Raw genomic sequence first — 12,500 nt, 5'->3', positions numbered from 1 at the left:
AAGGAAAACATTACATAAAAATCGGATTGGTCAACGAACTAACGTTAGTTATCTGCTCACCGACTTCCTTCACAGTAGTTCAGTTCGCCTTGTGCTGTGCACAGTATTTCTATAAACTGTGCTGAAACAGGTGATGCATCTGAATGCTGTGCTGAAACAGGTGATGCATCTGAATGCTGTGCTGAAACAGGTGATGCATCTGAATGCTGTGCTGAAACAGGTGATGCATCTGAATGCTGTGCTGAAACAGGTGATGCATCTGAATGCTGTGCTGAAACAGGTGATGCATCTGAATGCTGTGCTGAAACAGGTGATGCATCTGAATGCTGTGCTGAAACAGGTGATGCATCTGAATGCTGTGCTGAAACAGGTGATGCATCTGAATGCTGTGCTGAAACAGGTGATGCATCTGAATGCTGTGCTGAAACAGGTGATGCATCTGAATGCTGTGCTGAAACAGGTGATGCATCTGAATGCTGTGCTGAAACAGGTGATGCATCTGAATGCTGTGCTGAAACAGGTGATGCATCTGAATGCTGTGCTGAAACAGGTGATGCATCTGAATGCTGTGCTGAAACAGGTGATGCATCTGAATGCTGTGCTGAAACAGGTGATGCATCTGAATGCTGTGCTGAAACAGGTGATGCATCTGAATGCTGTGCTGAAACAGGTGATGCATCTGAATGCTGTGCTGAAACAGGTGATGCATCTGAATGCATGATAGATGTAGTGAAGCAGAATGCAAGTGTTGTGTTTGTTGCAGGTCAACTCACCGCAGAAGTAATTTTTACAGCAAGTGAGTGGGTTCCATTGTGACACGGCACTGTGATACTGTAGCACAACACAACACAACAGAGCACAGCACGGTACGGCACAGCACAGCACAGCAGAGCAGAGCAGAGCAGAGCAGAGCAGAGCATTACAATGACAAACAGTAGTACAATCAAAGAGCAAAGGTGCAGATGCCACTCAGAGAGCTACAGTACATACAGTCAAACAGCAATCTCTACACTCCTACTACTATACTGGCTATACTGGCTATACTGGCTATACTGGCTATGGTGTTCAGCACATGCACAAGGTCACCTATTTGTATTTGTATTTATGAATTCCCCACAGGCCTTCGCGTGAATCGAGGGAGTCTCCATCTCTACCTGCTGATAGGTACCAGAAAACATTCTTCTGAAGCCTTATGACTTCTCTTTCTTCTTTTCCCCAGGCGAAAAGAGCTCTACCCATTATGAACAACATGTCTGCAAGTACAGAGTGAAGCTCTACACAATGCCCTCCATAAAGTTGCATCCCCACCCTCGCACAAGCTACACCTTCCCAAGTACACCATGTGTACTGATGAGACACACATGCACACATGCACACATGCACAGCATGCACAACTAACATCAAATCAATGTGACCAAGTCATGTACACCCTCATACCTTGCAACTACATATTGGACGATCAGGGCACTCCAGACATCCAGCTGAGGGTGATTTAGCACACACGCATGCACGCACGCACGCGCGCACACACACACACACACACACACACACACACACACACACACACACATATATACACACACACACACACACATGCATGCATGCACGCACACAGCCAACATGAGTACATGCGGGTACATTTGTACTGAAGTACACACAAAGTACCACATACATGCATTCAAAATTAATCATGTCACACTATACGATAAAATGAGTACCACAAGCCGAGTACAAGAAGACATAGTATGGTTATAACATAGTCCTAATGTCACTGGATCAAAATGACCAAAAAATGTGTTGTTACTAAAGGGCAATTTGTTTTGAATCCTGGGCCGTGTCAAAGTGTCAATGCTTGGGTTTAGTTCACAGTTTCTAAGAGACACCAGTAAGTAACTAAGATGGTCGATGCATTGGTAAAATTGAGCATTCTTGTTTGGCAATAACACAAAGAATATTTTCTTACGGGTATCTGGACAACATGGGTCCGGCGATGGTACCATACTCGGTTTGCACTGTATACACGTGCACACACATAGGAACACAATACAGTAACGAAAACACACATGTGTGCACAGACAAACACGCACACACACACACACACACACACACACACACACACACACACACACACACACACACACACACACACACACACACACACATACACACATATATCAAGGCATACAGCAATGCATACACATGCGTGCATAGACAAACGCATGCGCACACACACACACACACATACGCATGCACACACACACACACACACATACACACACACACACACACATACACACACACACACACACACACACACACACACACACACACACACACACACACACACACACACACACACACACACACACACACACATACACACACACACACACACACACATACACACACACATACGTCGAAGAAAGAAGCACACTGCAATGTGAAACACTGGTACCATATCGTAAACATGATGACCAAGGCGATGCTTACTTAGTGTGTGTGTGTGTGTGTGTGTGTGTGTGTGTGTGTGTGTGTGTGTGTGTGTGTGTGTGTGTGTGTGTGTGTGTGTGTGTGTCGGTGATTGTTCTTTATGATTGACTCCTCAATGCACACTCAATACACACTCAATGCACATTCAATTGATGAGCTTTAATACGAGAACATGACAATACCAGTGATATCTGGTTGACTGTGGACATTAGAGCAACGGGAAATCCTATCCGCAGATAGAGTACATGCCCAAACCCTATGACTGCGACAGTGTCAGTCACAGCAAGTCTGGAGTAGAGATGTGTATGTTCTTACTGTATTGCCCGATGGATCTGTCCGGTTGCATGGTGTACATAGTTTTTTAACTGTACAAAAGAAATACACACACAACCGAACACAATAAGGTGAGTGCAGTGATCTGCACATAGCTGGGAGGCTTTACACTCTTCATACAATGCACAAGTATCAAACTTTGGACAGACAAGGCGCGGGAACGTGCTTGAAGGATGCCGTGTCTCCTAAAGTTGTTGCTTGTCTTTTAGCATTGCCTGTCTGAAATAACCGTCACATTATTTCAGGCAATTTGCGTGGAGTTTTCAATTTAGGCAAAAAATTGGGTTCCCCTAGCGACAACAATGCACCCCAGCCAGTATTGCCGAAGATACTTGTTATTCGACGTTAAATAAACCAATCCAATCCAATACGGCAGCGCCCCCAAGTACAACCGTAATACAGCCAGACCTCGTTTAACCGCACACATCCGTTTTCCACAAAAATATCCGGATAGACGAGGGAACCGGATAACCGAACACACATACTGTACGTATGCATGGCATATGCTGTAATCGGTAACCAACGATTTTCTTCCGGATGGCGAGGGATCCGGATAAAAGAGGACTGGGTAAGCGAGATCTGACTGTACCTCAAAAAGCTGTCAAAACACGTATAGAGACAACACTGGCAATTATCCCACTTACGGCATTTATGTTTACAGCATACTTCCACGCTCGGTTCTGGTACGTAGGCAGGAGGGGGTAGCAAAACAGGTGTTTGGCACTGTGCATACAATGGCAGAGAACAGATGAAAATAATCAATTCAAGCACTACATGCATTAGTACATGTACAGCCAACATAAACACATAAATAATGAAGAGAAGCGGTACAGTCAGTTTGAGTTTTTAACTTTGTTATGTAAGTTGCAACTGAAAACTTCATGCCAAAGCAGTCGTCAGAAAACATATAGCTGTGTGCTGCATGCAGTGAACACTTTCACAAGTGCTGCATGTTGCACATCACATCGCAGAATGTGATCTAGTGAATCTTGCTTGACATGCCACAATGCTCGCAGCAATCATACAATAACATATAGACCGTACTCGCTTGATTAGAGCCCCTCTTGAATAGTATCCCTTCTCGAATAGTACCCCTTCTCGAATAGTGCCCCTGTCTCTGAGAGCCGATGAAGAAATAAAACCCTCCCTTGCATAGTGCCCCTCCCCCCCCCCCCCCCCCCACCTCCCGGGCTTGTAATCAAGTGAATGTGCATTTGCAAGTATGGTGTTGTTTAGTAATGTTCTTGTTCATGTCAATGCACTAGTGGTTTCACTATAAAAATAGCAGTTCTTGTTGCCGTTTCTGTTGAGTCGTGATAATTCACAGTAAACTAAACTCATCATTTTAGGCTCTGCTTTTCTTCGCCTCCTTTGTTTTTATGCCGGATGGCGTAAATGTACCATCATTAAATAAAAGAGTGCCCTCTCTTGATTAGTGCGCAATCTGTTATGGACTTTGGAAACATAGTGCCACTAACAGCACGAGTACAGTACATACCAGATAACATTACTCACCTGCGGGCAGCTGACGAGCGGACAAACAATATCTGAACAATCAGGACCAGGCCCTTCAAAATCACAAAACATAAGAAAAGAGAAAAGGACCTATAAGCTACTAGTTATGACTAACAGTCCACCAAGGTAACCAAGGTAACGAGATAATACAGTCAGATAGTGAGATAGATTTTCTCTTTCCATATTACTACAGTCGACCTACCCTTATAACGATATTTGCGTCAGACCAAGAAATATTGTTATAGGGGTAACTGGTCCATTTCATACATACACGTCATAATGCATGGATTTTTGTTCATTTTTTACACTCTTCCTAGCATGAAAAACTGACATACATGCACGTTATGTACACAGCAAGGTGCCCACTGGTGGCCCATTGCATTTCGTCATGTCCCAGCGACTTATCAAGTGAAGCTTGCCCTACCTGGATAGTGGGCTCTACATCTTCCCTGCTAGATATTGTTATAAAATGGAAAATGTTGATTGGTCAGGCCATTTTACATCGTTATAGGGGTAATATCGTTATAGCAATATTGTTATAAGGGTAGGGCATTGTATACAAAAGTCAATGGAGTGATTTGGTTTGGCAGAAAAATATCGTTATAAGGGTAATCGTTATAGAGGTTATCGTTATAAGGGTAGGTCGACTGTATTGGCTCAACATCCGAGTTTATACATAAATAAAAGGTACAGGTATACGTATCATGGCACTATGGTCACAAAAGTACAAAACAACCAAGTGCACATACACGCACACGCACATGCACATGCACCAACATGCACCAACACACGCCTGCCCGCCCGCCCGCCCGCCCGCACACACATGCACACGCACACAGAAATCGATTTAGATGCTGCACACGGATTCCAAACAGACTGAACTTACCACACACTGGCTGAGAAACAGGTGCACAGAGTGGTGTCATAGCAGAATGTCCAGCCAAGCATTCACTGAAGAGCACATACAAACACACGCATGCATGCATGTACACACACGCACACGCACACACGCACACACACACACACACACACACACACACACACACACACACACACACACACACAAGCACACACACACAAGCACACACACACAAGCACACACAAACACATGGGGTGAGAAAGAGATCATCAAAAGGCAGACACAACTAAAACAGTCGACCCATTTCACTGGGAGACAGTGAGAGTTAAAATGAGGAGGACAACTTTTGGGACAGTCTAGCTGATGACAAACAAACTGCCGGAGCCACATCTATAGCCCGCCCTCTATGCCACCTCGCCAAATGCGAGATAGTTTTCAAGCAGGAACACCTCACCTACGAAATTTCTGTCACAGCAATTCCGGATCCAGCTGTCAGTTTGAGCGTAGATGGTCAGGCCATGGACCATTTTCTAATGGGGGCCAAACTCCTGCCAGCAGTTGGGCCACATAAGGTGACAGTGCCCACAACAGTGGGTGCCAAGCACACTGGTACCGACAGCTGCCATCCATAGCCAGTACCCGACCATTTATGAAATGAAGGAGTAGGGCGACGATGAAATAAGTGCTTGTGTCGAATCCGTGGACAATTGTTACATTGTATTGAATTTAGGGGAAAGTATTGGTACATAAGATGTTGTTATCGTGTTCTTCATTATGGCTGTTTTGTATTTTGTCGCCCCTGCCTTCTCAAACATGCCCATGTCCACTCGCAGCCAAGGAACCGCGGCTCCTCCGGAGCCTGACAGGACCACCAGACGACGCTCACCTGCCACCTCCGCCATCTCACCTGACCCACCAACAACAAGCTCAGCAGGTGAGGAGATGCCGTCGTGGTTCGCCTCCGCGTTTACCAACCTCTCAACACAGATCAAGGGAGTGCAAGAGGAGGCCATGGCGGCCTGCGCTGAGGTGGCAACACTGAAGGCAGCTCAGTCACTACGAAATCAACAAGGCCAAGCTCCCAAGAAGCTCAAGTCGCCGGGTCTACAGGCCCAGTTCGCCACAAACGAGACGGTCTTGCAAAAGGTGGATGCCGCCTTATCGGTACCGCCGGACTCCGCACCCGAGGCCTAAGAACTCCTAGCTCAGGGTAAGAGTGAGATCTGCAACAGGCAAAACAGCTGAAAATCGCTGACTCATTTGACTGGGAAACAGGTAGAGTTTACGAGGAGGGAAGCGTGGCTGATAGCCTTGCAGACGGCAAAAGAATTGCTGAGGCAGAATCCACAGCTCTTCATCTCAGGCAACAGCAGCCGAGAGAACGGTTTCAGCCCGGGACACCATATTCCAGGAATTTTGTCCAATCAACAACTTGCAAGTTGAGCAGAGGCTTCAGTTTTGTGTCTGACCAAATACTTCTGATGCTGCCTTCGGGGGCAGTTGAGATAGTGGGGGGGGGGGGGGGGGGGGATGCTACCCATGTGGTCAGCCCGCTGGGCGTTGTCCCAAAAGGCAATGGAAAACTGAGGCTGATCATAGACCTCCGCTTCCTCAATAGTAATTTGGCCGACTCTCACTTTAGCGCTGAGGACCTGAGACTAGTCCCGAATCTTTTCGATCCCGGTTGTTTTCTGTTCACGTTTTACCTAAAGAATGGCTACCATCATATCCCAATTGCCCAAGAACATAGGAAGTTCCTATGTCTTCCAGGCCCGGTTTCCATTTGCTGCGCTGCAGTTCGGCCTCAAGCCTACCCCATTTGCATTTACGAAAGTGCTGCGGCCTTTAGTCACCCATTGGCGCAACCAAGGTATCTGCATTTTCTTATAATTATCTGGATGACGGGACCGGAGGAGCAAACTCTGCAGAGGGACTCGGTGGGTTTCCCACCTTGTGAGAACCGACCTGGAAAAATGCGGTCTTGTCGTCAACAAGCAAATGAGTAACTTTTCAGGCCCGGCAGGTGGCCTTTGTCTTGGCTCATGTTCTGGACATAGCTAACAACAGCACTCATGTCGCCCCAAACCGCACCTCAAAAGTAAAAATTCAGCTAGCTGAGATTATGTCTTACCCCACTGTGGTCCCTCCCGCTTGTTTGCGAAAGTAACGGAGTCGCTAAGTTCTATGTGGCTTGCTCTGGGCTGCATAATACGCTTGCAAACGAGAAGCTTGCACACATGTCTGGGCCCAACGCTAGAAGACAGCTGGGATTTATCTGTGACACTTGATCATGCAGCTAGTGCTGAGTTCTGTTTTTGTCAGTCTGAACTTGATTATTCCAAACTCCAAACTAAGTTACCACGAGGAAACACAAGGCCCGATGGCAGGTTGGGGAGAGTTGCGCAGTGGAAGAGTAGCAGTATGCGGAAAGAAACTGGTGAGTGAAAAATTCTTTTCTTACGCTATTTCGCCATGCTCAGCCATGAAAAAACAGCACCTTCTTGCTTTCCAATGGCAGTTCAAGGACCAGGCTCGGTTTTTCGTACTTGCAGTGCTTCTATTCACTCAATTTGTATTTACTAAGATGCTGCAGCCATTGGTGGCTAATTTGGCGTGACCAGGGTACTGCGTATATTCTTACGTCCGGACAACAGGACCAGAGCTGCACACTTTGCGGAGGAAACCCAACAGCTGGCCCAGCTGGTGAAAACAGACATGGAGACTTGTATTGGAGAAATGCAATATGGTGGTCCAGGAGTAAAAGAGTGAATTCCAACCCAATCAATTGGCCACTGCACGGGGTCATATTCTTGACACTGCTAACAACAAACCCAAGGCGCCCTGAACCGGGTCTCGAAGTTCAATCTGGTGCTATCTGAGATTTTGCCACACCCCTCTGTAGTCCCTGCCTGCTTGCTTGCAAAAGTGACGAGCTTTCAAATTTCTATGTGGCTTGCTCTAGGCTATGAGATTTTCTTGCAAACAAGAGACATGCTGCATTGCATGCATGTCTGGGTCGCGCGCTAGTGAGTCTGGTTGGGGCAGTTTCTGCCTAGTAGACAGGGCTGATATTGCAAGTTGCGAGGAGTCCTGGACTATGTTGAACAAATACACAACCTCCACGCTGAGAGAACTGCATGTGGCCTGTTTTGCTCTTGCCTCATTCCTAGTGCCTCGGTTATCTGCTCCTACGATTTGTCTTGAAGCGAAAGGACCATTGAGCACGAGTTACGAGCAACAAACTATCATTTGAACCTGGTTATGAACAGTCGGATAGTGCAACAATTGGACACAAACCTTATAAGGAGTGCTGAGACATTCACCGGCCTGACAAGGAGTGCTGAGACATTCAACGGCCTGACAAGGAGTGCTGAGACATTCAACGGCCTGACAAGGAGTGCTGAGACATTCAACGGCCTGACAAGGAGTGCTGAGACATTCACCGGCCTGACAAGGAGTGCTGAGACATTCACCGGCCTGACAAGGAGTGCTGAGACATTCACCGGCCTGACAAGGAGTGCTGAGACATTCACCAGCCTGACAAGGAGTGCCGAGACATTCAACGGCCTGACAAGGAGTGCTGAGACATTCACCGGCCTGACAAGGAGTGCTGAGACATTCAACGGCCTGACAAGGAGTGCTGAGACATTCAACGGCCTGATAAGGAGTGTTGAGACATTCACCGGCCTGACACCTAGCTAGAACATAACTATCTCCAAATGTGCAAACCAATAGCCTCCCTACCTCGCTACCTGGAAGGTTGAAGATCAGACTGTGTTCATTATAACCTGGTTCAATTGATCAACTGTTGCTAGCAACTTGTACCTATTGGTACTTTCTCTGCTTCACTATTATTATTTGCTACACATCCAAGTTTATTAAATCCGAATGTAGTCTCCATTTTTTTCCCGCAAAGGGTAGACATAACCTTGTGCTACACAAATTACAAGAGGCTGTTGACATATTCCATTTCTGCCAACACAAGAAAAGTCTCAAAATTCTCGTAACTCGAGTCGTTTTGCACGCTTTTCAAGTTGCTGTGATTGCCGCCTGCCTTTCGAGCGAGATTCATGCTGGGAACCATTGATCGCAGGGTTATTTCTACAAGCAACTGAGAGTTTTCTCTTCGACCTGGATAATTAGATCGTTGAATTTTTGAGCGAGATTAGACTTAAGTTTCAACCTGTTGAGGTTCCCATTTGCGTACGTCAAATCCGATGCAGTATGGGCCACCTTCTAAAGGGATAATGTTTTGCTCCTCAATTTCTCATCTTCTAGAAAATTAGTAGAAATGCATAGAGCTACTAATATTCCACCACTCTTCAATACCAACACCAAATACTCACTACTCCCTAGAAGTACTTACAACAGAACTCCATTGCTTTGTTCAATTCTTCCTACTGAAACGTTTGCTGTCTGAGTGGTGCTCAAACATGTTGGGCATGGCACGCAATCCATACCATCGTACACGGTTCCACTGGGACATGTACAGCCTATGTGCACAACACATTACATGGGAGGAAGCAACAAGAATCATGAAACGTAAACATCCACCTAAACCCAGTCAAAACACTACAAGCGATCCTAGAGTAGCACTCTTGGCGTTTGCTACATGCAAACACAATGCGTACAAGCTGTGTGGAACATCGCTAGTCAAACAAACACACTACACAAACAAGAATAGCATGTGTTGACTGGAAACGAAAAGATCAAACGGCAATAAGGTCAAGCCGTACAAAAAAGTAGATAGTCCAAACAATGACGGTCATAAAAAATAAAAGGGCGACAAAGGCACAATCACATAAAACTGACCTTCATAGAAGTCGGAGCGAGTGCAATCGCTATCAGTGAGTGGACAACGGTTAGGACAGCTGCATGGATCATACTCACTGCTACCAGTACATTGCATTGCTGCACAACAACAACAACAACAACAACAACAACAACAACAACAACAACAACAACAACAACAACAACAACAACAACAACAACAACAACAGCAGCAGCAGCAGCAGCAGCAGCAGCAGCAGCACCACCACCACCGACGACGACGACGACGACGACAACAACAACAACAACACAGGCCGTAAACTGAAAACGAATGATACAAAACCCGGTTGAATGGAATCGCGCAATGAGAGGTTTGAGAACTCTAGCTCTCTGGGTCTCGTTACTCGAAATTCGAAAGTTTACAAAATGCCACTTGTGATCAGAAATTCATAATGTATGTATAAAAGCATTGAAACACTAAAAGGCCCATCTGACTTGAAACTCCTTGCTGTATACTCGTACATCAGGAAAGGTCATAGCTTCAAATAGAGCGAGTTTGAGCAAGTTCAGAATTAGAATAAGGCAGATTGTTGCCAAACATACCATAGGCTACCAAGAGGAACACCCAGAGGTTGAAGAACAAGCAAAGTGCTGGACTTACGACAACCAAACTGCTCTCTCCATTTCACGCAGATACCATGGCGTCCGCACGCGTGAGCGTAATGTGCAATGGATGTACACAGACATCTACCATCACCAGGCAGATCGCAGGCACACGTGGACTCGACACAACGGTCCAGATAATAGGAAACATCGACTACATCACGGCATGCCGCGAAATCATCTGCCAGTAGCACTCGCTGGCACTTGCTTTGAGAGTACAATCTCCGCCAGGAGCCCTTCAAGTCACATGCACTCTTGTACTGCAACGGTGTGTCCAATGCATTGGCATCCACCTTCCAGGAGTTACCAAAAGCATACACGTTTGCTTCTTGAATACCTGAGAAGAAAAAGACACGAGAAGAGGAATTTCACAACAAGGCAATGTACTCCAACAGGATGTCAACATTCACAACTCTGCTGCAGTAAAACACAGCGTTTGCTGGACCCGTGCCAAGCGGAATCCTGCATTGACCGGACAAATATTCATGCACCAAAGTGCTGTGGATCGAACGTCCATCCCTGGATCAAGCGGAATCCTGCTACATCAGGAGAGAGTCCTACATCAGGAGAGAGTCCTACATCAGGAGAGAGTGCGCTGCACCCCGGTCAGGGCAGGTTTTTCTGGTACACACAGATTCATAATGGCAATGTTGGCTGGTACCCACAGATTCACAATGGCAATGTTGGCTGGTACACACAGATTCACAATGGCAACGGTGGCTGGTACACACAGATTCACAATGGCAATGGTGGCTGACAAATTCATCAACTGAACTAACCGCTTCTGGCCCTCAAGTCGTTGCTGGCATCACCATCAAAGTCACCACATAGACCCTGCATCCTGTGCCCATAGCAAGGATCTACTTCCACATATACACGCATTGACCCGTCCCATGATACCTACAACAGAACAATCAGAGGGATGCGAAGGAAAAGAAAACAGTGACAAATTGTTAAACAGCTGACGGATCCCGACCTAGGTACTTTCCCTTTGCTCTGACTACACTGCCTGCACGACCAACACTGTACCAGAAACAGCTAGAGAAATTACAAACTTGTCCACCTCTGATCATCATTAGTGAATGAACTATATAAACAAGTGATCAGGGACCCAATAAATAACTCTATGCGGCGTTTAAAATAGTAATGTACTATAATAAACATTACATTGCTCGCAAGGCACAGAAAATACTTCCAAAATCAAATTGCTTGTGGATCTTAAAGTAAGCACTGGTCTGGAAAAATCCTCGCAACCGGGGTGGTCTACAAAAAATACTCAGCCCCCATCGCGGCTTCTAGTCACCCAGTGTTCACGGCAGAATACTCTGTCACTGGATATAATGTATATGTATTCTGGTTGACATACTTTGAAGTCGCGCTTCACGTCTTGGACAATGACAAAGAGATTGTTGTACAATATGCGAATAGAGCAGATGTCGTATGGTGCAATGACCGGCTTTCCATTGACGGTAATGTCAAGCTCTTGCTTTAACTTGATAATGGTACCAGTGCCATCGAACTGAACACAACACAAGCAAAGGCAACAAAGTGTTCCCTGGCATGAGCTTACACCTTCAGAAAACAACACATAGCAATAAATTGCAAACAAACAACAGGTGAGGCATATACCAGTATGTTCATAGAGGTCATTCGACTATGTCACTGGTTATGGAGTTGCATGGCCAATATGACACATGAGCACGCGAAAACCTCCGTACGGAGTGACCTATAACCTCCTGCCATCAATGGAACCACCTCACCAGATCCTGTGAACACTCTCCCTCGTCAAGGTGAATAGAGGCTATGCAATGGACATCATCACATATCTATGCATTGTATGGTGTGGTGAATCAGTGCTTGATATGCCCCC

General features: G+C 46.0%; 1 protein-coding gene across 2 annotated transcripts in view; it reads right to left on the bottom strand.

Moving 5' to 3' along the window:
* The window catches only part of LOC135806591 (zonadhesin-like), a 131,243-nt gene that overhangs the window by 90,441 nt on the left and 28,302 nt on the right, over positions 1–12,500 (bottom strand). For both annotated transcript variants that reach the window (XM_065320792.1, XM_065320793.1), the window contains exons 25-36: positions 11,997–12,149; positions 11,410–11,530; positions 10,629–10,967; positions 10,010–10,108; positions 9,564–9,690; positions 5,225–5,289; positions 4,339–4,391; positions 3,468–3,546; positions 2,806–2,855; positions 1,964–2,012; positions 1,438–1,481; positions 774–831 (exon numbers count right to left, since the gene is read on the bottom strand). In XM_065320792.1, coding sequence (XP_065176864.1) covers positions 774–831; positions 1,438–1,481; positions 1,964–2,012; positions 2,806–2,855; positions 3,468–3,546; positions 4,339–4,391; positions 5,225–5,289; positions 9,564–9,690; positions 10,010–10,108; positions 10,629–10,967; positions 11,410–11,530; positions 11,997–12,149 — 1,237 coding nt within the window. The remainder of the gene's footprint in view (positions 1–773; positions 832–1,437; positions 1,482–1,963; positions 2,013–2,805; positions 2,856–3,467; positions 3,547–4,338; positions 4,392–5,224; positions 5,290–9,563; positions 9,691–10,009; positions 10,109–10,628; positions 10,968–11,409; positions 11,531–11,996; positions 12,150–12,500) is intronic.

The sequence above is a fragment of the Sycon ciliatum genome, chromosome 1 (assembly GCF_964019385.1).
Source record: "Sycon ciliatum chromosome 1, ocSycCili1.1, whole genome shotgun sequence".
NCBI lineage: Eukaryota > Metazoa > Porifera > Calcarea > Leucosolenida > Sycettidae > Sycon > Sycon ciliatum.
The sequence above is the reverse complement of the archived record's forward strand: the minus strand, read 5'-3'. Positions and strand labels throughout refer to the sequence as shown.